This window comes from Corvus cornix, chromosome 10 (genome assembly GCF_000738735.6).
Source record: "Corvus cornix cornix isolate S_Up_H32 chromosome 10, ASM73873v5, whole genome shotgun sequence".
Classification (NCBI taxonomy): Eukaryota; Metazoa; Chordata; class Aves; order Passeriformes; family Corvidae; genus Corvus; species Corvus cornix.
Genome location: NC_046340.1, coordinates 2,920,501 through 2,948,379, shown reverse-complemented (window position 1 = coordinate 2,948,379; position 27,879 = coordinate 2,920,501). Strand labels below are relative to the sequence as shown.

General features: G+C 39.6%; 1 protein-coding gene across 4 annotated transcripts; it reads right to left on the bottom strand.

Moving 5' to 3' along the window:
* Positions 1-26,958, bottom strand: SPPL2A (signal peptide peptidase like 2A). Of its 4 annotated transcripts, XM_039557653.1 has the most exons (17): positions 26,721-26,958; positions 22,868-22,987; positions 21,470-21,652; positions 20,617-20,706; positions 17,283-17,416; positions 15,507-15,658; positions 14,649-14,745; positions 13,257-13,358; positions 12,558-12,639; positions 12,221-12,295; positions 11,530-11,586; positions 11,321-11,374; positions 10,795-10,894; positions 9,885-9,962; positions 9,390-9,550; positions 7,212-7,245; positions 1-2,702 (listed from the first exon to the last, which is right to left on the bottom strand). In XM_039557653.1, the coding sequence occupies exons 1-17, from the start codon at positions 26,772-26,774 to the stop codon at positions 2,671-2,673; spliced, it is 1,605 nt and encodes a 534-aa protein (XP_039413587.1). In that variant the 5' UTR covers positions 26,775-26,958; the 3' UTR covers positions 1-2,670. The 4 variants fall into 4 exon arrangements, with proteins under 4 accessions (XP_039413587.1, XP_039413586.1, XP_039413589.1 ...); XM_039557652.1 differs by lacking the exon at positions 7,212-7,245; XM_039557655.1 differs by lacking the exon at positions 11,321-11,374.
* Between the last annotated feature and the right edge of the window lie 921 nt (positions 26,959-27,879).

Here is a 27,879-nt window from a genome sequence, read left to right as displayed (position 1 = left end):
TATTTTTTTCCAAGTAACATTTATTAATAACATTCTTAAGGTGATAACTTAAGAGTCACAAGGAAGGGGGCTGTTGTCAGTAAACATACAATGAAAAGGTAGTAAGATTTTTCTATTAAAGTATGACTAACAAGGCTTTTAACAGTGTTTAGCTCAACCAAATTTAATATTAAAAACATTCAAAATTCCTAGAAGTGTTGCAATCAGTTCTATTGAACTTACAAAACCTCATTTCAGTAGTCAATATTAACCTACTATTTATATAAAATTTTAAACTCCATTTGTAATTTTTGTAAACAAAGCACCTAAGCATTTGAAAGAAAAAAAAGTTAGTTTACATCCCACTAAACTGCAGCACGTGTGTGTGAAACCTCAGGCATGATCAGGCATGGAGCATTATTAGGCACAGAACAAGACAGAGCTTCCACAGCCAGCTGCTGAATACACTTATGTTGCCAAAGGTCTTTTTTATTTATACTAATTCCATTATCACTTACAGCTGAAAATTTAATAAATCCTCCATGTGGAAGATTTCAAAGAGACAAAGAAGTCATCTTACATAGGTTTGTGAAGCTTCTGAGGGCTTTCAATTAATTGTACATGACTTTGAAAGAGTTATGACTTCTTTATCTGCTTCAGGAATTTTCAGAAACTTCTTCAAAACCACTGAACTTTGGCAGATACTGGGCTTGTCTAAGAGCACGACAACACATCAGAAGACACATTTTCAGTCTGCTATTAAAACACTGAGGTATGCTGTAACTTATTATGAAATGCCAGTTAAATAAAAAACTGCAGATGACTGAAGATGACTACTGCATTCTGAGGCTGTCAGTTCAAGCTCGAGTCGAGGGGGGGGGAACTACTAACATAAAAAACTGCTTGTAATTTCTGTTTTCTTAGGGAAGCTGCAAACAAGGTGAGGTATCTTACCCGTAACCACACTCAATCTGTGTGAATGGCTACAACTGAGAGATATCCAGGCTGTCGGTTTGTCTGCTCCTGACTCTTGCAAACAAAAGTTTCAACTTGATATAAATTACGTAAATTTGCAGTAAGCCTTTGTTAACTGCCAATACAGATTTTCAATTGTCTTAATTAACATACTTCCAAAGTAAATCTGGCTAAACTAGATTTAATCAGGGTAAATTTTCCTGAGCCGACTTGCCCCAAACTGACTAGAAATGTCTAGAGGTGACCTTCAAACAAAGGAGGCACTTGCGGAGGCACTGCAGGAAAGCCTCCACTGCCACTGCCCAGCATGTGCTTACTCAGTTGTCTTCTCCAGGGTTCTTGAACTGTACTTGCTATAGGAATGACATTCATTTAAAGAATAGGAAAAATGTTTTAACGACTACCTGCCATTAGCACTAATTGAACTCAGTGGTCTCCCCTTGTAGCCTTCTCCAGTCTTCTTTGGTGTGAAGTGTTAGCATTACAGCTATACAAATTTTCTATGCCTAATCCCCCTCAATTTGCAGTTTCCTGAAAAAAGAACAAGTGTCAAACGAACTCTTCTAAATGCAAACTAATGATTTAAACTATTTATCCTTTTCCAAGTCTTTAAAAGCAAAAACAAATTAAGATTAAACAAGTTAAACACATGCATTGGCCTTAAGTAACACAGGTACTACTAGCACTATTCAAACCTGTTTTGTCTATCAGTTGCAAAGAATTTTCACAAATAGTTCAAAAAAACGTATGGTGCAGATGCAAAAGGTAAAAAAAAAAAATCTGTCCTGTCTTCCCCCATCCCTCTGAACTGATCCAGAGCCAATGAAGACCACAAATACACAACTAGTCTCAACAGATGGGAGAACCAGGCCAGTGTTAACATTTTATCCCATCCCTTAAAATAGCATTTACTGAGCAGAAAACCTCTTGCCTTTTGCACCATCTTGTTTGTCAAATATTCCAGGAGCTGCATAGAAGTTTTCAGGACCATGTGTAAGTACCTTCCTTTTTTTATTGTTTTTAAATGTTTGGAAATGTATATAATCCAAGGCTTAACACTCTTCAGAATTAAGGCATAAGCCAGTGATACAATGAGGGGCTGGGGAGGAAGAGTTCACAACCCCACACTCATTTTGCCCTGTTATTTATTTTATGGCTAACAATGTACACAGACTTACACACTGTTTATTGAATCACTTGTAGTAATGGAACTATAGTTTCATTCTTCAGTTGCTATAGTTACATTACTATCCAACTTTGCATTCAAAATCTGCAAACAAATCCTACGAAGGATACTGTATTTTTTTTTTCCAAGGAAACTTCACTAGTCTTAATCAAAACTTTAAAAAAAACATTTCACTCAAGCTGATATGGGCAAGCAACTTTTATAAAAATATACTGTATAGAAACACGGTTGGAAAATTGCATAGAAAATATCCTTTTATTTAAATTGAAATAAGGCACGGTGTTACTAGCTATGGTTTGGCTGTAAAAATGCAACTCTATTTTGATTACTTCCATGTTATTAACAGTATTTTCCATAAAAATATAGGTGCAGGAATAAAAAACCCTTTTACACAGAGTGGGAAACACTCTATTGTAAAATTTCACCAAATTTACTGTAATTCAGCTGGCAAAAATTCAAATGCTATTTTAGATCAGGATCCCAAATATTACTGTCCTCCAGGCTGTTCAGTGGCTGATGCTGTGCTTTCTTCATTTCCTGTGTAATCCAGGTGTTCCATCATCTAAAAGTAAAAAGGAAAAAAAGTGAAAAGAGATGGCTCTTTATAAAGAAATACTCCTTCCCCCCATTGATCTAAAGTATTTGTTAGCTAAGAGAAATATAATTAAACACGTGTTAGAGTGCATTTTAGCAGCATACATTTAGGAAGTCCTCTATAGATCAGAAAAGTATTTAAGCCAAATAATCAAAGCTAATGCTTTCCACTACAGAACGATTCTCCAACCAAGGACCCGAGTCCTCTACAAGGAAATAAACCTATGAGTCAGAAGTATCTCAATTATTAAATACAAGGAACAAAAAACAATTGGGGTTAAGCAAATTTTTCAAAGATATGGCTTGCAAAACTGGAAGTAGACTCTAGGATCTTACCTGACATTTACAGGTAGCAAGCAATAGCTTGAACAGAAAAGACTAACTTTCCTCTTTTCATGGCTGTAAATGCTACCTATGTTACAGTTAGTCAAAACTAACTGTATTGGTCACATTTCTTTGTAGATTTTCCTTTTATTTTAGAAAGGATAAAGGAAACGGAACTGTAAAGTCCTGCATCAGGAGAGAATCCAAACCTGATTATTATAGACTGATTATACTTTGCATTAATGTAACTGATTAGATTGCCTGAGTAACTCAAATCTGTAGTTTTCCTGAGTAAAAAGCAGCCTGTTTCACTATCCACTGCTGCATTGCTGGAGGCAATGAGGGCTCTGGTTTTCCCCTTGAGACAAGGCATTGAATGAATTACAAAGGTAATACACGCGTTTGTTAGTGTAACAAACTGAGACCATCAGTTTAAGGGTTTCAGAATTGAGCATAATTAACAAGAGGCCAAGAACTGGACAGTTTAGGTAGCTGAGAGCCAGAGACAAAAGACACAGAAGTAGTACAACTAATGCTGAAAAAACAGAATGTGCCAAGGAGCTCATATACCCAGAGTGGCAGGATTATTAGGGCAAGGGATAATGCTTTAAGCATCTAAAGGTAGAAAACCCTACTTATGTTCTTCCATAGTGGCATATCCTGCCATTCTTTCTGTGCAACAGCTGCTCACTGTGTGGGTTCTGATCTATGCTGGGCAGATTTCCATACAATTATTTTCTTGTCTTACTAGCACCTGCTAGAGAATCCTTGCCAGGACAAAGCCAGGCCCTGAGACTGCTGTGTTGTACACGCTTTAGTGTGGTATAATTTTATGTACAGGGCAAAGAGACGAGTTCCATTAACTTTTCTCTTCTCTAGTTATGACCCAGCTCTGTGCCATTCCTTCTTTTATGCCAACAGAATTGTTTCATTGCAAAGTACACAAACATACCTTATCAAAAGCACTTTTGCTTAAACAAGCTGTTTCACAGTCCAGCTACACCAATGTGCTGTGCAGTAAACCAAGACGACAGTTCCAAAAAACAAGTCAGTGGGATTTGGGTAAGGTTTACAAAAGCCCAGTGGCCACAGCATCAATCTAAGACCAGAAAAGGTCTTTCACATCCCTCCCTTCATGTGCCAGAATCACAACAGTCAGAACTAAGGCAGGCACCAGTCTTGCCAATAGACCTTAGACCTGAGTTAGAGCAACAACACACACTCAGTCCAGCAGTGAACACCCAGCTCTTGAGCTAATGACAATCTTGCATTTATTTCAGTTTATCCAGAATTTTCCTCTACACTGTGACCAAAAATCCACATCAAAAGTCACCCAAAGCAAACACTCCCTACAATTACAGAACTCAAACCATCCTTTTGAATGAGGATTAAAGTATTTGTTTCCAGGATAAAAGAAGAACAACCTCCCCCCACAGTACCATATTACATCAAGTCATGCCATGTATCTTCCTTCAACCTAGGGAGGATCATGTAATAGCTGGCATAGAGAAAGTAATTTTGCTAAGCATTTTTGTACAATGTTTTCCTATTAAATTCACAAGGTGCTTCTAGAAATAAAAGTATTTGCAATAATTCAGTGTATTCCAAAGTCAAAGATTCTTCTATTAGTCCTACAACACTAAGCAGCAAAAAATGTACTTTTTTTGTACAAATGCTGGAGCTAGCACCTGTATTTAAATTTTAAAGTCTCTGCTTAATAATCAGATCTTAAAGTTAACTTTAAAACCAAATGCCTAGTAAAGCACTAAGGATGCTTCAGGGGGGTGTTTAAATAAATGTTTCAAGGCTAAAAATGTCACATCACCCCATTCCTAATCTTTCCTCCACACAGAAGGACAGCCCACAACGTAAAGCTGGGGACAACAGGTGCCTCTCTAAAAGTACGAGATGGCATTTAAGCAGCTTCCTCCACACGTGTATTTCCACTGTGGATTCTCTCAGGACAAACCCTTCCTCAAAGTCTCAGCAGAAGCTGCAGGAACCTTTATGGCAACCAGGTGCAAGATGAAGGCACCTTGCTACAATCCTGGACAAAGCTGTTGTTTTAAACCAAGAAAGAGGCAAAGCAATCTGACTGTACATTGTGGAGAGCTCACAAATATTTTTGAAGTGGAAGAGATTTAGAAGCTTTGCTCTCACATCTGAATTTCTGACAGTTTTTAAGGGGGAGGTGTAGACGTTTCTGTTTAACCTATCTACTAACATGGTGAACTATTATAAACTAAAAGCACCAAACCTACCCCAAAAAAACCACTTCCACAGACCCAAACTAGAAATGGCAGTACAAATCTCTCTGTAAGAGTACACAGGTACCTATGCACACAGTTGCCTGCAAGATTCATGGCAATAATGCTGCATTCACAGAATTCTCAACAACTCACAGTTATGATGAATTTGCCAAGTATCTAAAAATGTGATTATAAAACTTATGGTACTAAATAGCAGGTGCATGCTGTGTAACATGGCAGTGACAAATCTGTTGATTTATTACTTCAAAGAAGGTAAGAAGTGCTAAACACTTGGAACTGACAAACTCTAACAGGTTGCAAGACTACTCTATGTAGAAGACTTCAAAGTTGCATTAGGCCACTAGATTGTCCATGATGTTGCTAAAATTATTTCATAGATTGCACTGATACAAAAAACAGTGTTCTAAAATTAAATCAATAACTGGAAAATAAGTATGAAATTAGTTTATTGTGAAGGCATACATGAGGAGTATAAGCAATCTAGAAAACCTAGATAAACCTTTATTATACACTTCACAGGAACAATACTGCCAGTTAGGTGGCAGGAAAGTATGTTATTCTTCCAAGAAATCTCTGCACTTCAGTGAATAGTTAAAATGTTTTTCTGTGCAGCAACTCATTACAGCTCAAGACTACACCATAAAAAAGCCACACAGAGCATAACTAGAATTTAAGACTGCATCATTATGCAGAAACAGAAATGACCTCAGCTATGAATTATGGGACCTCAGAGCTATCTTGGGGAGTCAAGTATTTGTCATGCGTATAAAGTAGAAACTAAAAAACTGATTTTAACAAACCTATCCAAGAACTCGAGTGCACACAGCAGGACAGAAGAATTCTATGTTATAAAAATAGTCTGGCCATCTGCTTTTAATTTGCACTCATACCTTCCCACTTCCTAATACCATCTTTGGTTTATATCTAATTTCTTTATTACTAAGGCATTTTAATGAGACTTAAATTGTTAAAGTACTCTTTTTTAGAAGAAAGGAGCTAATGAGAAAAGTACTTTTTATTTGAGAATTTAAGACACAAGCAGAGTTCACCATCTCAAATTGTCTTCATGGCAGACACCCTATGCTTTATAAAGAGATGTACAACTCCAGCAACTATAATTCAAGATTATATTTAAATGCTCAAATTCCACAAGGAGCTGAAATTTGAAAGCCTGCACTGCTCTCTCCAAGTTGTGTGGACAGTGAAGATAAATACCAACAGTGTTAGCAGTCATGAGCTACTGCCAAGAAAGGTCAAACCTCGCTGCAGTCCAGACGTGGTGCAGCAGCAAGGCCACAAGAGCCGGTCCCAATCCCTGCTCCCCAGCACAGTGCAAGCAGTGCAGACAGGATGGGGCGAAGGACACTGCGGAGCAGGAGGGTGACAGAAGGGATGTAGACATGATTACTAAAGGCAAATTTGTAATGCTCAGTGTTGTAACAAAAGACAACAAAATTGTTGTTTAGGTCTAAGCAGGTTTTCACATCAGTGCAGCGACACAAAAAATCAGGTGAAGGGCTGCAATATAGGTAACAGAAGAGGAACTAACACTAACTGCAAATATTTGAAGACACTCCTAGGGATTTGGGAAGTTAGAGAGTAGAGAAGCATACAAAGCCTGCCTTCAGGCTTAGGAATCATGGCTTCATTGCTACTTATGTTTTCCTTAACTCCTTTAAAAAAATAAAAAACGCAAAAGACCTAAGTGTGAATACAGATTTGTATCTTGTCTTCAGTTCTACCCTCTTCTATTGAGTTATTAATACAAAAATTAAGAAGTAGATGCAAAAAAGACTGAAAAGAAGAAGCAGAGGGGGAAAAAGAAGAAAAAAGAACTGTAAGATGATTAATAAAGTTGCAGTAAAAGAAGGCCATAATCACACCTTGTAGCAAAGGCGTCCTGGAGGAGTCCAACACCTAAATAAAATTCATTCCATTATTAAAATCATATACAACAAAACCAACAAAAAATCAGAAAAACCCAAAACTCCAAAAATGTAACTAATGGACTATTCTTAGAAGTTTAGTCACCTGATGCACTGTATATGCTCTTCTACCCCTATTCTTAGGACACTTTGCTCTAACAGCTCTGCAAGGGTTTTCTGTTCCCATGAGGGCAAAGGAAACCTCTACACAAGTCTGGCCACCCTTGTCAATGGAGCAGCTCTGCCCAAGTCTGAATCACTGATGTTGAAAAAAATTGTCTTCTGACACCTTTCTGTATCTTTCCTCCTCAGAATGAGCACTGAAAACTGGAGATTTCAGCCCTGGGGCTGTGTGGGTTGGGGCTATTTGGGGTTTTGTTTGTTTACTTGGATTTTTTTGCATGTTTGTAAGTTCAGTAAGGACAGTTCAAAATACAGTTTTAGATAAGGAGGACAATATCCGAGAAAGATCAACCCTGCAGCATTTTGAGAGTGCAACTTGAATAACACTCTCTGAGAATAAAAAATTAATATAAAAATATTCTTCAGAAAGTTATAGAAAAATAGGAGTTAACAAAGTTACACAGAGGTCAACTACAGGCTCAACTACAGAGAAGTCTAACTCAGGGATGGTGGAGTGGGGGTTGAAATCAGCATTTTATATTGTGCTAGAAATGAAGTCACCTGACTCAAAACAAGTTCAAAACTACTCTGAAGTTCAGAGTCGTTTTAATCCTTCAAGAAACCAGTTGAAAGGACATGAAATAACTACTATGGCAACATAATTCTTTCAAGTATGAGTTTTGCTACAAGAAGTGCAAGAAATTTTTTGTCGCTAAGGAGACCTGCCAAATTTATTCAGGCCAATCTTACTCAGAACTCAAGTGAGGAAAATAAATTGCTAAGTGTTTTCCTCCCAACAAACCCAGAGCTACTGGGCTTCATAAATGTGACCTTGTTTATTTTAGAAGAGCTAAAAGTCACTAATTTATATATAAATGCACAGTAAGCCAAATTCATTCTGACCTACAGAGTAACATTTCTGTTCACTGCACCCATGAAAGGAGTTGATTTTGTAAACAGAAAGACAGGGTATTTAGTTAAAGCTGAAAATCTCCAGAGTAATTTCACACCTAAACCAAACTCCAGCTGAAGCAGGTGTAGAGTATTAGATCAACAAACAGTAGCATTTTGCTAGTAATACTATAGGAGCCAGTACCTGTAGCTTTACCTTTACAAGAATTACCCTCGACTTCCACTGACCCACTTAAACCTTCCAATCCAGAAGCTAAACAAGCAGGAGCTGCCCCTATTCACCATCAACTTGATACCCACGCTCCCCCAGAAGAGACTATCTCATCTCTGAGTTCAACATGCCCTAGGTACAGGTGATGGTGCCTCACTTCAAACAATACTGGACTTAGGTCTCAAGCAAAGCACAGAGTAATCTTGAGACTGGTCTGTATTATAATAAATGCCAGCTCTCAAGGGCTACTGGCACACTCAGTTACTACAGCAAGTCCCGTCAGGGAAAATGTGCACGTATCAACTGGTGGGATTTTAAGAACTGCAGTTCCTGGGTAGTGTTAGACATAACCAAAGGGAAAATAGATTATCCAAGGCAGTGTGCCCACAGTGTGTGGCTGCAATAGGAAACAATTCTATAACCCAGCTATTTTGTTCCTGAATGCTCCATACAACCTGATGATGTAGGCCATCAGTGATGCATGGAAAGTTTCTGAAGTTCTAGTTGATCACCAGTTTTTTTGAGCTGTCTCTAATACAGAACTGGTACAGTTTGGAGTCTGCATGCTTAGCTCAGTGACTCATGTTATACCACATCAAGATGATAGACGAGGAATGTTACAGCACAAGAAAACATTTCAAAGTGGATAGAACAAATTTCTTTTCTTCCCTGAGTACTGAACCAGCTATTTCATCTCCCTTGAGCTTTGTTCTGCCATATCAACTACAAGACTAAGATTTTCTAAGGGTAAAGACTATTTTTCCTTATTAGTTCCAGAAGATTACAGGAAAACTAGCAAAAACTGGATTGCAGGTGATATATCACCAAGTTCTCAGAGAAGCATATACTCAAAAGAATTAACAACAAAATACCCAAGGCATCCAGCCTACCTGGTAACTGCTTCCTTTCCAAAACTTCTTCATCTCTTTGCGCCTCCAGGCAACGAGGGAGCTCGTGATGAGTGTACATGGTACAAGGTAGAGAAGGGCAGGCTGCCCCATCTTCATCAATGCCAGTACAACAAAAGTCAGCACCATACCAACAGCATAAGCTATAAAAAGACATTCATACATACACAGTTAAGAACAGGAGGATTTTTAGATTAAGTCAATCATTTAGTAAGACAGAATTTCTTTTTAAGCAATATTTTCTTTGTTAATATAACTGAAGGAGAGACACAACAGGTTGCTCTGTATTTGCAAGATTTCTCAAAGCAATTGACTACCACAGAGAATAGTCACCTTACATATAAGCAGGTACACTAAAAAGAGTTTATAAAGCGTTTCTTGACAACACTGAACCTTACCTGAAGAAAACCATCTAGTTTTGCCATTTTAAAAAAGCTACCATGAAGATCAACAATGCTGAAATATCACATGATTTACCTATTGTGCAGGAAATGTAGTATACAGAAGATGATCTTGTTTGAACATCAAATCTTCGACAATAGGCAACCAGAAGCCCTTGAAGGAAAAAAAAAATTAAAAAGGAAAAGGATTAATGAAATGTTTAGTCATGATTTTTTCTCTCCCCAATTTTCCAAATGAAAACAGCATAAAAGAATTTATAGTAAGACTTCCCATTATTGTTTTATCTTCTTCCAATTATTTTTTCTGTAAAGGCAAGAATCAGTCTAAGAAATCCTATCATAAGTCTAGAAAATCAAAACCATAACAGAAATATGAACCAAGCAAGCTTGGAATTAAAGGCTGGGGGTTTTAAGCAACCTAATTACATTGTGCTATTTTCAGCTTTCTAATAGAGAAATGTAACCTATTTTTAATACTTTTCTTCAACAGGATTCTAATGCTCACTCTTAACATTCAGCAATTCTGCCTGCACATGCTCAATTAAAGTAATGTGCTCAAGACTCCAAATAGGGCCAAATTCAGCTCTTCTGAGAAAGATGGAAAAACTTGGCAATATTTTACATTACCTCACCTCTAATTACATAGTCTAGGATATGAAAATCCTAAGAAGTCACAAAATATTTGCTTTCTGTGGGATTTTGATGAAATTTAGTTAATTCTGACAACTGGATTTGCCTATGGGACTTGCATTTACTCAATCCAGTACAACAAAAAATAGAAAACCTTTCACTATTTAAGTATTCTGTAACATACTGAGCTTTCTTCTTCTACTCTGGCTTTTGTTGTATTCTGCATTGACTGATTAAGGCAAACTGCTGCATTCAGTTTAGTAATTACTCTGTGAATAAACTCTGCTGCAAGTCAGCTGAGAATAAAACCCAAAATATTTATTCATAAGTTACAGTTACCAAAAATATTTGCTCACCTGGGACAATAATGTCTCCAAAACCCAACAATGAAAAGGGCAAGTCACAGAGTGTCGATGCAGAGTGTTCCAGTCTAGGCACTCTAATAACCACGGGTAACTGTAAAACATTATTTCAGAAGCCACATAAATCTCATCTAAAGCATTCCAGTGTTCTGGATTTTTTTGGTTGCTTAAATTAATAAACAGTTTAAATATAATTAATTTATTGTTAATGCAGAACTTCAAAATAGGTAGAACCTGAAGTAAAAACCAGAAACCAACATAGAAAGTAGATAAAGCTTAAGGCAACTGGTAAGCTGGAATTTCAGATTTACAAATAATATGCACACATGAAAAAAAAAGTTAAAACAATATTTAACCATATAACGGGAGTAACAAATCTGGATTATTAACCTAACTATAGAATACTGATCAACGATATCCAGGCCCTAAAGAGAAATTTGGACAGTGAAGTTTTCCCCAAAAGAATAGTCTTTTCAGAGGAAATAATTTAAAAATCCAGTATCTGAAATACAATCCTTACTTTCTCATGGGGAGCTGAGCGTTCAGTAGGGACTTCCACCAAGTTTCCATCACTCTAGGATCAAACCCAAGTCAACAGGCATTTAATACTTATAAGAAAATAGCAGAAGCTGGCTATATTTTGTGAGAAAGTTATGCTGAAAAGCACACTATGAATTAGCTACACAGAGTCAGTACTTTAATGCTGCATGTTACAGTGACTGTTCATACCTTTTCACTGTTTCCAAAGGGACCAGCTGCAACTTCAACCATTATACTTGCCCCATTCTGAAATTGAAGTTATTTTTCAAAAGTTAGTGGTTTAATCACCAAAACTTTCATACTACATCTACAAAAACTGCTTGTACGTCCACTTACAATTCAGGATTGGAAAAATCCTGAATATCAAAGGGAATGCCCCAGTATTGTACAGTATTATACAGTATTGTTTTGCAATAAAAACATGTAGTCCAGCCTAAAATAATGTTAAAAAAAACCCCAAACAACAAGTCCACTAGATGTAGCTGGAATTTTAGCTAAAAACATGTCAGCTTTTTCTGCCATGAGCTTTCTGCTTCAAAATAAAAGCAGGTTAACACTTGCACACAGTTCATACCACACTGCAAGTGATCACTGCAGAAAGTACTACAGCACATTCCAAAAAATGGGTGTTCAAAGTAAAAGAAGGAAAAAAATGGAGGGCAGTAATTTCTCCTGATCACACTATCCCTCACACTAACTGGGGATGGTTTACTTTTGACCATGTGATTGCCATAAAAATTTAGGCCACTGTTGTCTTATATGGGGAAAAATGGAAATCAGCTTTTCCACCTTGAGACCATTGCAAACACTGACCTGTTAAACAAAAATACAGACCCAATGACCAGACATTTTTGTTCTTACAATAAATTTACAGACATACCTTTGTGATAAATGGTGTTATGAAGACAAAAAACACATCATATAGAAGGAGGAGGCCTAGAAGTATTACACAGGACTGGCAAAAAAAAAAAGAGAAGAAAATATTACTGTGGGTTTTCAAGTATCACACAGCTAGATTCTGGCACCATTACTGTACCATGTTTTTTAATCTGGCATAACATTTAGAACAGGATTAGTTTCTTTTAATAATTATTAAAAATTGTAAAATTTATGGTTTTTAATATGTATTTCTTGCATGTTGAAAACCTACTTCCTGACAGTAAACTTACAGATTCAAGGCAGTAGAATACTATCTCAAGGTAAGCAACTTACAGTACCTTAAAGTTGGGCATTTTCAGTGTTTTAATGAAGTTTAGGCAGAAAGCAACTCCCAAAGTATCTTGCAAAATCCACGCCCACCTAAAAAAAAACCCAAACCATTTTTACAGGTTGTTCCAACTACTGCTGAAATCTAGATTTTGCTGGAAATAGCAAGGACAATTTCTCAGCAAGCAAGAAATTAGTTTCTCAGATTTACTGTTACCAAAACCACAGAAGTCCTAGTTTCAAGATGGTCAATTTACACCAGCCTCTGATCATAAATAGGTAACTGTCTGTGCTATCCCAGCTGTAATGGCTGGGATAGAGTTAATTTTCTTCACAACAGCTGGTAAGGGCTATGTTTTGGATTTGTGCTGGAAACAGCCTTGATAACACAGGGATGTTGTAGTTACTGCTGAGCAGAGCTATTCCCTATGCTATTCTGTACCTCTTTTCTTCTGTGGCAATCGTTAGCAATCAAGCTAGTTCTTCCTCACCTTCATAGTTTTTTGTAACTTTAAATTACCACACAGTTCATTTGCATAGCTTTGTTCTCTATTACTCCCATGCTTGTTAAGCTTCAAAATACTTTCATGATCTTTTTGAAATTGGCACTGGAGTTTAGAAGGATGCTGCGCTCCAGGATTAGTTGTATGCTGGGAAGTTCATTAACACCAATTATTCACCTTACTCTTAAGTGAGAATGCATCACTTACCTATCTTCATTTCGAAATACTGCCCAGACAACAGCTGCTGCTATGCAGAATACAGCAAGAAAAATAAGCCTCACTTCAATGGTTTTGTTGCAACATGTAACCCTAAAAGAAATGAGTTAAATTAAAAGAGAAAGCCTGCAACAGCCAAGACACATGCCTGTGCTATCATGGGTTCTTAAGATGACAAGGTGTTCTCAATCCAGGAGTTTCTTCTTCTTGCAACTGCAGCACCAATCCCTTTCTGGGCTGCACTAAAAACAAGCCAAGAGGGGCTTGGATAGCCTGTCCTCATTCTAGCAAACATATCCAGGGAAGGCAGCAAGCAGATGAGCTTGTTTAATCCATTTCTGTCATGTAACAATTATACCAACTGAGCTATGTCAGTGAGGCACAGACATCTCATAATTGCACAAAATGGTACTGCTGAGAAAAAGCAATTTTAAGAAACATAATACAAGATTAAAAATTAAGTAACTATGTATTGCAAAATTGTGAGCCAATATCCATTTCTACCACTTACTCAGTTTTCTGTGACAGTTCTTGAACTGATAACTGACAGAAGTAATGCTTCTCCTGTAGCTTACACAAAACCTCTTTTCTACCTGATTACTACCTTTGATGGGCTACTAAATCACCTGACAGGAATGTCCTGCACTAAGTAACATGCAAACCACATGACTGACATACTTCCAAGTTCATAAGCATTGTTCTTTTTGGGGAAAAAGAACTACTGGTTGCATTAAATATTCAGTGAAAAAGTGAAAATGCAGGGAAGGAAAACAGGGACACTCCCATACTCCCTAATAGGTGCAGGATATTTAACTCAGAGTGGTAAGAAGCACCCATCTGTGCACTAGTAACTCACCACCCACGTGAGGACTGTAACCACGACCTCCTAACACAGATGACATGAGCAATGTGTTGTCTACACTGAAAGTTAAAACTTGGCAGGTATAGTACAGGTCAAAAAGAAGGAAAAACCCCTCTACTGCCTATAGCACAGTACTTGCCCAAATAGGATCAAATGTGCAGGATCCTCCCCTTACAGAGTTCCTTGATGAACAAAATAAGCACATATGACAGACAACCAGGATTCTGTAAAACCAAGCTCAGCCAGCCAAGCAGAGCCTTTCAAATTTGATTACAGAATGCTTTCAAAAAAAGGCAATGCAGCAAATCTCCTGCAACTATTGTAACTGTTGATTATGCTACAGATACCTTTAATATTTAATAAAGCAGCTTGTAATTTTCTTTTGTAACTATCCCACACACTAAAACCATACAGGAAACAATTTGTCAGACTGTTCCCATATTTTCATGCTGCCTTGAGTAACAACCAGAAAATACCCAGAGGAAAGTTTCTATTTTTAATAAGTGAAAGGTGCACAATACCTGCACTGCCCAATTGGGATTTCTCCTATTAATGCTGCAAGACAGTTGTACAGACTCATCGCAGATGCCAGGCAGAAGACTGATATTATAACATATACTAAATAAAATCAATGAAGATGGGAATCAGCAACAAAAAAATAGCAAACAGGAAACAAACACAATAACATACATTTGGTATTTTGGGTTCAGGAGGTGTCTGGATCTGGCACTGGGTGATGTGGTTTAAAGGTTGCAGTGACAGTACTGAGTGGACAGTTGGACTGGATGATCTTGAATGTCCCTTTCAACCTTGAGGATTCTATGATTCCATGATATAAACTGTTAACAGTTACAGCAGTGCTCAACAGCCACTGGAGACCACAGTCAGTTAATTATAGAAAATGCTGATTTCTGAGTGTTTCTGCCATGAGGAAGTTCTCATCAAGCAAAAACTTGACTCAGAGGTATCAGAATTGCTTTCTAGCCAGATCCTCACTACCAAAAAACTAAAACCAAACACCAAACCCCAACGAGCAAAAAATGTTCTCATCAAGCGAACTCTAAACACTACTAGGTTGTCACTGCCATCCTCCCAAGAACGTTGACATAAATAATATATTTTTTTTGCTCATCATTAGTCACCTCTCTTCCACATGACTTCATTCAGAGGAAGCACTGCCAACGCAGTCTTTGTAAGATAGCTGAAGAAACCTCTCCTTTAAGTAGCAACTGCACTCTTTCAACCCTCAAATCATGCATGGAGAGAACAATTTAAAAAGTTACATTCATTTTAGTTTAGAAATCTAGCTTTTTAGACTTAAACACTTAATAAGATCATGCAGAAAAATAAGTCAAATGAGATTATTCATTGTTTCTTACCTAACCATTTGTAGAAGAAATAAAGTAAGACCAGCATGACACAACAGATGACAACAAACAAGATAACTGTTACAGGGGTGAAAGTAACATTTTCTTCCTTCTTCCGTCGGCTTTCTCTCTCCCCGGGACTCGCTACTGCTTTCAGATTCTCACTGTTTTAAGAAACAACAAACACATTTACCTCAGATGACAGATTATGAAAATGTTTTACTAGGACCAGAATTGTTGGTTATGGAACATTTAGACAAGGTTTCAGTTTAGTCCTTCATACTATTGTTAGACTTAAAACCACAGAAAATGGTATGGTTATAGTTTGAGATTCTCTCCATTTTTTAATGAAGATATGCACCTCCAACCTAGCACTAATCACAAGGAAAAGATTCTTAATTGCACTCCTTTCCAATGGTGCGGTAATTGCCAACTTTAAGGGAGCACCACGAACCAAACCCCTGATCCATGTGAAAAAAAGTAGTACTATACTCTTAAACTACTTTTCAGGATGCACACACTGAGCTCTATTAGTGCATCACCTCTGACTACAAAATTTTTTGGGCTAAACGTAGACAATCTGATAAATATGTCTACAATAAATCAAAATTGTGGGTATTGCACACTTAAAACCTCAACTAGACATTAAGTGTCTGCAAAAGCCATGCATGTTAACAGAATGAAGCTAGCTAAGTACTAGTTCTTTCACCCTTACACCTCATAGAGTGAAAGAGAGGTGGTATAATTGGGGATTTTCACTGGGAATTGGATTTCTGTGCATACATACTCCATATTTATGCCTCACCATGCAAAATAAGGAGACTTAAATTGCTGTGGTCATTCTTTGAGCAGATAGCCCTTCTACTCCTTAGTACAGACCTAGTGCAAATTGTCCATCAGATAGTGTGTTCCTGAGGAATCCCAGGACCTACCTACAAAACTCTGAATTCAGCACTGAAACAGCCACCTTCAAAAGAGAATAACCCACAGGAGCAAGGCACCTTGTTAGATGAATCACCTTCTCAGAAAACAGGTTTTGAATAAGCAGCTTTTTAAAAAAAATAAGCTCACCCTAGATTTATGAAAGAGTGCTTTAACTAGTTTAATAAATTACATCTAGGTATTTTTAATATGGGAGACAGCACCACATTTTGTTATTTTAGCATTCAGTGCAGCCACACCCTGCAGCACTGCCGGGTGAAAAAGAAGCATAATCAGATCCAACCTTCAAAAAAAGAAACATACACACCTCCCCTCCTTCTACTTCTTTAATCTCTTTAAAATAGCTAGATTTGCATAACTGTGGGAAAAAGGAAGCTGCTGTTATCACATACAATCCTCTCCTTGTTGTTCTGGGGAGCAAAGCACCAGAACACCACTGAGACCCTGAAGGTACCAAGAAACACTGGCCCATTTAGCATACACAGACACCCAAGAAATACTGCAGAATAATGCCATGCTCTCAAAGGCAGCTACAGCCAGTTTTTGAGAATTATGATGCCAGTTACTGAGTGTTTGGTAATTTGTCAAAATGTTAACTCATGCCTCCTCCCAAGAGCTGCATTATCCCTCAGGGACTTTTACAATTTATGCTCAAGGTTCCTCAAAGACCTATGGTGATTTTTCAGAGGTTACAGTGCATTTCATGGAAAAGCAGCTAATTGCACTTAGATCTTCTAATTTTTTAACTACCAACCTAAAAGAAAATAATATCCCACTGATCATAGTGACAGTTTTCACAAGCTTTGCAGTCCATGTAATTTAAGCAGTTCCATTTAACAAACTTACAGTTCTGCTACTCCGCTCCAGTAGCCTCCCAGTGCCACTGTAAACACAGCAATCAGGAAGATGACAACCATACTGTAATCAAACTCTGGCAAAGGTGGTGAATACAGAGTCACATTAACTTCATTTCCAAGCACCTGAAATACAACATGCACGTTGGTTCACAAGGAGAACAAAGAAATTATGTTGCTTATTTTCCAACTAGATGTACATCATGATTTCCTACTCTTAACCTACACAATGCTGAGAAGAAGTTTTCAACTTACTGCACAAGACATGTCATATGTTTGCCAAGAAGCAATGCTTTCCATGCTACCTTTCAGGATGGTCAGGTTTGGAAACAAACCTATTACTACTGCTGTGTAAATACAGAGATAGCACAAGAGAAAATGCTACTCCCTTGCATTCTTTCCACACTTCTGAGAAGTTGTGCCTCTAACCCAAATGCCTCCCCAGAATATACCAAGTGCTGTCAAAGACATCTGCTCTGCAGGAAAGCACATCTAACTCAATCAGCCTGAAATACAGAATCACAGTACCAGCAGAAGTCTACCTCTAGCTCTCAAACCCACAAAACTCCCAGTTCAGATACAGACATGAGGCTTCAGACAGAATGCAGTGACAGCTCAAGGTGGTAGAAAGTTATTTACCAACAGCTTCACAGAAACATGATTTGAGATGGATTCAAATGAAAACAACTTCACGCTATTTAAAAAATTTAAGACCTAAGGAAAAAAAACAAGCAGCTGAAGTACACAGAAGAAAATGGGAGAGAACACTGAGATGTAACTGGTACTGAATTGCACAAAAATCTTGAAAGCAAAACCAAGGTGCTTCCATTTGACTGAAAGGAGAGATTTAAAAAACAAAAAAGGGATGATAATTTGACAGGAAATGCCAAGTAGTGGGGAAGACAAGTTTGCTGTTGCAGTCAAACTAAGTCCAGACATCTAAAATAATTGTGCAGTGAGAACAGACTTCAGAGATGCAGAAAAGAACCCCAGATTTGTTTACAGTCTGCATGTGAGATAAAAGCAGGAGAGAGAAGAACATGACAGACAGGTTTGGCTTCAGAAAGATCAAACTGGCAGTAGAAAGACTGAATGGGAAGCCCAGTAGTAGAGTGGCCACATATGAAGAAAGCTGACTCATTTCAGCATCTGAATTTCTAATTACAGATAATAACCTTCCTGCAGGCTAAAGAAGTCAGAATCATTCTTTTTGCCTGAAGTTATGGAAGTTCAAAAACAAGGAATAAAATTAAGTTCTAGTGAAACATTGCAGTTGTATGAAGTGGAACATAACATTAAAGGGAAAAAACCCTATTCAAATCACAGCATCCTCTATGTAAAAAAAAAAACCCAAACCAAAAAAATGCCAAAAACCCCAAGAGGCTTATACATTTTTAATATTCAGTTCCAACAGATCTTAATCCAGTTTTTCCTTTAAGTTTCATAAATCTTACAAAGTATGATTCACGTTAGAATCTAAAGCAATTGTTTCCTTTTGTTCCTATTGTTCCTCTCTTCACTAAAAACTTTCTAAGTCTCAACTTCCACCACAGGGAGCACTAGAATGAAACAGCCTGCATCAGGTTAAAACTCTGCAAGAGAGCTGTCCACTGACTAGAAGGTTAGTAAGTCTCTGCTATTGCTATCAAGACTCTTAACAGACCTGGCTCTAAGGGTCAAGGCTCACAGAGATGAAGTCTTGACAAGAAAAAAGAATGCTTATGCAAACTAGTCCCTCAGACTTGTGTGGTCTCTCTCTTCTAAATAAAAGGAGAAACTGGAAGCTTTAAAGAGAGTTAAACCAGAAATGCAATTGTAGTAGGAAGTGTACAATGGCTGCTGGATTCTGTGCATAGAATATCATTCAAAATAACAGCTGCCAGCAACACGACAGGAGGCTTTGGCAAAAAACTACAGCAGAACTAGGAAAGATCCCTTGTAGTCTAGGCTGTGTCCCTAACTACTTTTATGAAGGCAGTCTCATTAAAAGACAAAAATGAATTCTTTGATTCAGCAGCAGTGTGAGCCATCACCTGGCACACCAATCTAGAGCAGAGGTGCTTTGGTGAGTTACTACAGCTGTACAGAAGTGATTCTGCATGACACCACTCCTGGGCAATAAAGTGGTGCAGAGAAGATTCAGAACCATTTAGAGTCCTAACTTGCCCTAGTTCCCTTTCATGTTAGTAGGGCATCCTAAAACCACTCAGCTAAGCAAACAACACTTATCTGACTTGAAGAAACAAATCTGAAGACAGAGGACAACCTGAACCCAACCACAGTACTTATCAAGGCTGTGGCAGTCAGCACAAACCTTCAGTCATGTCAGTGCTCAGCAAGTACCTATCTTTAATCACAACAGTAAACAACCAGAGTCCTACAAATCTAGGCAGTTTCAGTTTGCATACTTACCTAAGACAACCTCCCATGGCAGCTCTGAAGATTAAGAGCAGAAATGGTGAAGTGAGCTTGCAAATTCAACTCAAGAAGCTAGCCTCTGCTATCCACAGAAAAACATGTGCAATTCAACTCCTGCTTAGCAAAACTATTCAACACTAAATTAAAACCCCAAAACAATATAATAACAACAGAAAAAGCCACACTGAAGAAAAGATACTGTTTTCCTTAAAACCTGTGCAATATTCTGTTATCCTAATGTTACATGCCAAGGAAAAGAAACTCCAAATCCTCCCAAAACAAACTGCCCTGCTTATAAAGTGTAGGAGATACCACAATTGCCACATTTTAGTAACATGCATTTGGCATCTCTCCACGAACTCACCAGCAGAAACTCAAACCACACTGCCTAACCACTCTGCAGCTGATGCTGTCACACTGTATAGAGGGAGCTCATCATCTGCCAAAGGCAAAAAAACTCTCAGTTTTTCCTCAAGATCCAACCTGCTCAGGTGCTGCTTGCCTGAAAGCTCTGGTGCCAGCAGCTACAAGCTCAGCTGTTGTAGCTTCTGCACTAAAGGAACAATCCTCTCAGGCTACAGCTCTTCAGGAATGTCAGGCACCTGCAACTGTACCCAAGTCTACTGGAAGACAGCTTATCTTGTTCAGCAGAAAGACTTCTAAGGCTCCCCATCTCCAGTTAGGTATTGTTTCCCATTCTGTGTTCTAATCAATCAATTGTTCTCTCTTGTTCACCTGATTAGGAAGACCAGTACTTCCACAACTAAATGTCCATTCTCTCCTAGAACTGAAAGCAGTATCTAAGCACATTCAAATCAGGCAGACATCCAGACCTGACCTGAAATTAATTTATTTGTTCAAATATTTAAGTTTATACAACCATAACATGCTGAAGTTCTGTTACTTACCAGCTGCATATCTACTATGTCATTATATCTTATAAGAGCAACTGGAAGAGTCACATCTTCAAAATCAGTCTTGTTATCTGAAATAGCAGACTAAAAGAGAAAGTGTAAGTGATAAGTATGTTGAGCCTATTTACAAAGTAGGTTAAATCCCTAAAAGCAGATTATCCTTTCAATTTCAGTGTATTTGTAGGAAGGTAAAAGCCAAAAAGCTCATTCATCACCCTTTGCAAAAGGTCAATAAAGATAGATGTACTTAAATCAAACCAGATGATACCAACACATCTGGATTCATACAGCTCTTGTGCTTTTATGTAATATTACAAGGAATAATCAAAACTGTTTTTAATTTCTACACTTCTAAAACAAGATTAACTTTCTGTGATAATCACACAAATTCATAAATTGTACATATTGGTACATACACATTGCAGCTGCAATAGAGAACAAAAAAGCAATGCGATTTCACAATACCTTTTTTATTTCCAATTTTGGATTATATTTTCCTAGCTTATTTTCATCACAAATGTTTAAAACAGTATCAGCTAAGTTTACATGGAGTTCAGAATGCACTAAAATTAGGGAAAGATAAAGACAAGTATTTGCATCAGAAACACGTTTGAAGATACAAAGGACATTTAAAAATCCAGCTCAGCTGTAGCTCCTCTTAGCAGATGTAACCCAGCACTGCACAGCCCCACCAGCACAGCTCTGTGGGGAGGACAAATGGCTCTGCTGGGATCCTACACATGGTCAGGGTCCTCTGCTTGTGGGGCTGCTCTCAGCTAACCCTGCACAGGACCAAATAGACAAGACTCTATTTCACTACACAAGAAAACTCTGTGTTGTAACTTACCAGCCTAGATTTACTGGCAATCAACAGCATTTTAGCACCCAAACTTTGTGCAATTCTTGCTTTTTCCAAGAAAGTGCAGTTTCCTCTCATCACTACAACTGCTTTGTCTTTCATTACGCCAGAAGGAACTTCAGATGAATTGCAGAGGACTGTAGAAGTCAGGTTTTCCAGAGTCCTGAAAGTCTGCAGAGCAAGAGGGAGAAAAGGAATTAAAGTGATTAAAGCAGAAAAATTGATATTACAAACAAATTAATCTAAATGACTCCATTACTATGCTCTTTAACTTGAGATTTGCCAGAAGGAGGTGTAACAGAAAAGAATGATTAATTCAGGAATATAAAATCACAGCAGCACTTTCTGCAGCCTGCAATACTAAGGGACACTGAGAGCAGGATAGAGCAGAAGTAATCTGGATATTTCTAAGTGCAACTTCACAGCAGTTTGTATTATAATTTAATCATAAGAAACTGATTAGACAGGAAAATCACTGCTTGTAGTTCAGGGGAATCCAGTGTACACTCTGTGATATTTCCAGGCCTTACAAGCCAAAAGAGCACTGATGGATACGACATAATCAGAGGTCCAAAGTATTACGCTTGTTCAAAACCAGCTGTTCAGTCTAATAATGTTTTACTTAGATCATCATCTCCTTATTTCTAAGTTTAATTTCATATGGACAATTATCTTGAAATTATTGACAGTTTTCTATAGTTGCTCAAGGCATCCCAGTGGCCAAAGTGGCTCAGCAAAGATGGCTGGGGCAGACAAATGATTTTTACTGTGTTTTACATTGAGTTAGTCTGCAAATGAACAGAAGGAAAGACAGAGTGCCTTGATCAATCCCAAACACAAAGTATTTCCTGTTTCTAAAAATGCCTAAGGAACATTTATTTCTGCCTCACATCAACAGTCAGAAAATACAGCATGATGGTACATTTCAGATAATCTCCTATTACACCACGTGTTTTCAAGACAATTAAATGCTACATCAAACTGATGAATGAAAATTTTTTAAAAGTTTCAGAATTTTACCAGTTTTTGTAAACAAATAAACAGAACTTTAATTCCCAAATATAAAACTTAGACTTAAGGATAACATCTGAAGAAAAAAAATTTAACAGGATAAAATGAATACCTAAGTACATTTACAACTGATTCTAAGCATACAGAGAGTATTCCTTTTGTAAATTCTAGAAGCCAACTCTCTAAAGGATAGAAATGTCCATTATAGATTTTTTTTTTTTTGAGTGGTTTGGGAGGAAGGGGACAACATGACCCAAAATGGCAAATATTCAGTGTAGCACCTATTAAATCCAAAATGTTGAAGGCCAGTTATAGTTAACCCAAATTCATACTGCAATCTGGTTTTCTTGGAGAGTATGACTACAAGCTACTTACAGCATTGTCCAAGGTTTTTGGAAGAGATACCCAGTTAGAATTGTAAATGATGCAGTAATCCTTAGTTACTGGAGACACTCCACCTCCAGAGGCGTGCAGGATCCCCTCATCAGCAGCCACCTGCAACAGATCAGGGTGTTCTGAGTTAAACCAAGATCAAAATATCAGTTATATAGATATTCTTTCAAAAAGCTTAAGAAGAGAAAGAACTGTTAGGAGAAAAGGAATTTACTCAATTATTTTACATAATGACTGATTCCATGAGAGATGGGGAGCTTGAGAGCAGGCTGGAAAACTAGTAATAAGCTAATTACGATATAATGCTGCTTATCCTCTTTGCAAATACAGTGTATTTATGACATGTACAGTTCATGTCACCAAGCAGAATACCAGCACAAAACCTGTGCAAAGGATTTCAGATTCTCTATCTTGTGCCTTCCAAAACGTGTAACATTTTACATGCAAAGCAATTAGAACAGTACCTGGAAAAGAGATTAAAATCTTTGCCTCCTTGCAGACTCTAGAATTTTCCCTACTAATAAGGTAGGGGATTATATGTATTACATATGTATGTATCATGTGACAATTACCAAAATATTTTTGGTCAAGTAACTGTAAACACAAAGAGACCAACTAGTGTACTTTAAGAAGAATTTGTGTAGTTAAGAAAATACTGGTGTTTCTTAAGATTAGACTCCCTCACATAATATGATTCCTGTTATTTACAAATACAGCTGAATTCTAAAACTTCTCATGAAGTTAGGAATAATACTTCTCCCCAAGCATTAATAAAGATCAGGTATCTAAGTGGATAAATGAACAGACTAAAGATTAGATGCAGCTACAGCTATAAAGCAGTGAAAACAAACAAACATTATTTGCATCTCAAAGAAGTGTAACCGTAAAAAACCTGGAAGATGATCTTTTTCAACTGTTTGTCTTGAAACTGACCTCAATAGCAAGAAGCATCATCAGATTAAGAAAACATTAAATCCTGCTCTAAATTCCAGATTTGTATAAAAACCCACTAACATATTAAGCTAGAAGTAGGCATGGGTATGGGGGAGAAGCCCAAATAGTTGTCAGATACACAACAAGCAGTGCTAGAGAGGCATTTCTCCTCAAGCTAGAAGATTTGTGTTCTACAGCAGGGGAGAACTGGAGAGAAAATAAAAGCATGTGACGATATTGTTTCAGAGGTTTATGTCTGCCTGGTTTGAATAGCAAAAAACCTTCTTCAGAGGAATCCATTATATTGGCCACAGCGCATGAACATCTGCTGGGAGAACTGTGTCAAAGGGCCTGAGCACATTAACTGTTTAATACAGAACAGTTCTTCAGCTGTCAGCTAAAATAAATTGTTCCATGATTTATGATCAGCACAAAAATGATCAAGCTTCCCTCTTAAGTGCACTCACCCAGAAGTACAAAGTAATGGTGAATTAAAAGCAGTAACTACCTCCAACAGGTGCAAACCCCAGAGGTTTACATCCATTAAAAGCTCTTTCTGCTTCATCAAGTAGAATAATAAGTATTTTCTGGGTTCCAGGAAATCAAGTGCTAATGCTACACAAGCATGAATCTACCTAGAAGGAGTGATTACTTGCTTATTTGATATGCATGTTTTGTTTGGCAAGCTTCCCTTCTCTGGGGATTAACCAGGGAACAGAATTCATCCTCATGAGGTGGAGGGAGGCAGGACCTGAGCATGACGTGTGCCCACACCTAGTCATTGCTAAGCTCTAAAGACAGCATTTAGAAGTTAAAAATTAAAAGAAACACTACATGATGCGCCTCACTTGGACCATCCCCACGGAAATCCTGTTGCATCCACCTAAAGTCCTGTTACTTTCTAATGGCTTCAGTATCCTTCTTTCACAACAGACAAGGGCTACCGGTTTGGGTAGGTGGCCTTGCAGTCAGCTGAACTGAACAAATCCTGCTCTCACTACACATACAAAGCTAGCATTTCTCACCAAGCACATTTTCCATCTTGTTACTTAAGAACAAGACTAAGTGTGTGGTCACAAAAACATCTCTTGAAAAGATTAACCTGCTTCCCTAGGCTGACTTGCTCTGGCATAAAAGCATTCCCACACGGAGAAGAGGCATAACAGCTGCCCTTACCTAAAGGGGCATCACCATCTCCTTTCTCTTCAGGTTCAGACAATTCCCAATGGCCCCTCACCTCCAAACAAATTCCTTCCTGTTTTTGACAGGTAGTTCTCTCATCATACTTCCTTCCCTTACAACCTTTAAATTTTTGTTGTATAAGTCCTTATCCTTGATAGAGAAGAAGTCTCATTCTGTCTCTTAATCCTTAATTTTCCAAATGTGTCCCTGTCCCTGCAGGGATATAAGCTTGGCCTGACTGCTGAGCTTTGGAGCGTATCAGTAACCCCACCATGCAGAATACAGGAAATCAGATGAACCAGTAGACACAGAGACCAAACCAAGCCTATATTTACAACATCCATCACCATTAGTACCTAGATAAGACATACAGAAACTCAAAGGTACAGACTAGGGAGATGGTAGTCTGTACATAGCAAGTGACAACATAAAACCCACAGAAACATAAAAAGGCAGGGAAAAAATAGCCATGAATAGAACAACCATCATTTTGTTGTTCTGCCAGTGGCCGTGTGACACACACAGATTGGCCCTTCTCCCTCTCTCCTGGCACTGGGACCCAGGGGAACAGGAGCCCATGCTCAGAGCAGCAGTGGTCCTTCCCCAGTCCCAACTCCCCAAGCTGTTAATGCCAAGACACTGCTCCTGAGGCAGAATGACCTGGGTCCAGTGCTCACCACTGCTACAACTGCATCTGTAGAGCAAAGAAGGAGGCAGGACACAGGGCCTGGAGTCTTATAGGAGGCCAGAAGCCTCTTCCCTTGTCAGCAGCGGCAAACCACTAGGTTAAGGAGCAAAGCCACTCTTCAGAAAAGCCCAGCACACCAGTGACAGCTATGTGGGATTCAGGAAAAGCAAGGGAGACAAGTTACTTCCCCCACAGGCATTCTCAAGGTACTAACAGACTGTGCTGTGCACCTGTTGCTGAGCAGATCCAATGGTGACTTCCTACATAGGAAAGAAGTATTCTGCATCCTGTCTTACCAAAACAAGATAAAAACTTCGTTAAAATTAGGTAAATAAAAAAACTCAACAGCAAAACAATTTCGTGGAACAGCATTTAATGCATATATGTCCTTTGTACTGCCTAAGCAGGTTACAGAGATTTCTGACTTCCCCATTTCACTACTCCATTTGGAGTAGTCTGGCCTGCCAGATTTCCATGGCAATGTACACCTGTGGAGAGGGAGAATATGTGCCATACCGAAACCAAAACGGCACTGAAGATGAACAAGACAAAAATCAGGACGCATACACACACTAGGAGCTTCCCCATTCCCCGCATCCAAATTTAAACACCTCTAGAAACACCAGGTTTATCCACGCCGGCACCCGTGAGATTTGTTATCTCAGCTCCCAAGGAGTGACCGGAGCTGGCCCGGCCTGAGCTCCCCGGGCTCGGTGGGGGGAACCGAGAGGCCTCGCCCGAGGCGCGCCCAGGAGGCCCAAATCCCCCGGGCCACACTTCAGCCCAACCCGCCCCGGGGCGCCCGGAGGCAGGCGGAGCCCAGCGCAGCCCAGCCGCGGGAGACGGGAGCTGCGCGGGCCCTGCCCGCCGCGGCCGGGGAGCTCCCGGGAACGTGTCCGGGGGATGAGGCGGGCAGAGGGAGCCGCTCGGCCGGCAGCGGAAGGAAGCGACGGGCGGCCCCATCCGCCGGGGCGGCCCCGAGTGGCGCCGCTCGGCCCCGGCCGGCGCGGCAGCGCGGCCCCGCGTCCTTACCAGCGGGAGCAGCAGGGCCCACAGCGCGGCCCACAGCAGCCCGGCCGCCCCCATCGTCCTCCGCCGGCTGCTCGGGAAGGGGCCTCGCTGAGCTCGGGCTCCGCACGCCCCCGCGGAGCCTTTCACCGGCTCCCGGCGCGGCACCACTTCCTCTTCCGTGTGCCGCGGCCGCCGCTGCCGCCGCTGCCGCCGGCCCGGTCCCGGGACGCCGCGGGCACGGCGGGCGCGGGGCGGCGCTCCCGGCGGGGCGGCGCTGGGGGAGCCGGGCGGGCGCCGGGCTGCGCGTCCCCGCCCCCGGGTGTCTTTGTGCCTCTGTGTCTCTGTTGTTTCGCTGCGGTTCGCGGGGGTCAGTAGCTGCCGTATCGGGGTGTCCGCGCAGCAGCTCCCAGTGGTTTTGGTACTGACGGGCTCACTGAAACGCCTCAGTGCCCTTACGAGTAAAAGGAAGCGGCCGCGTTTGCCCCACTCTCCCGAAACAAAGCAATCCGAGTGTTTCATCTCGGTCCAGCTCTCGCAGAGCCATGGGAGAGAGGTGTGGTGAGGATAGCAGGATGTCGTACGTGAGAGCAACAAGTACAAGAAACAGCAGTGTGACCTATAACACAAGGTGGAGGAAGTTGCGTTGTTTGCTCTTAAAAAAAAAAAAAAAAAACCAGACAAGTGCATTTCAGAGATGTCTTCCAGGCTTCGAAAGTATTAAAAGGGCTGTGATGCATCAGATGTAAGAACCAGCGAGGATTTGTGGGAAGGAGATGGGATGAAACAGCTCCGTGATTTACCAGCAAAGGAAGTTGTGCAACATCTTTTTTTTCGCTGGAGGTTTTCCAGCACTGGTTCCGCGGTCCCCCCCGCCCCTTCCCGGGGCCTGCCGAAGGGCCAACGCGCACAGGGAAGCGGAAGGGGTGAAGATAAGATTGTGTTGGGAAAAGAAGGGAGTGTGGCCATGACTGAGACGGCGGAGGCGTGAGGAAGAGGGAGACGCAAGAGGATGAGAGTTTAGCTCCACTTCAGCATCAGTAAATCGAAGCCTTAAGGGGGTAACTCACTTAGTCTGAGTTGCTCACAAACTAAGTATTTATTAGTTATTACTGCTGAGGAAGGAGATTCCTGCACGCATGGTTTTTCCCTCTTTGTGCATTTAAGGACAAAGGCATACAGA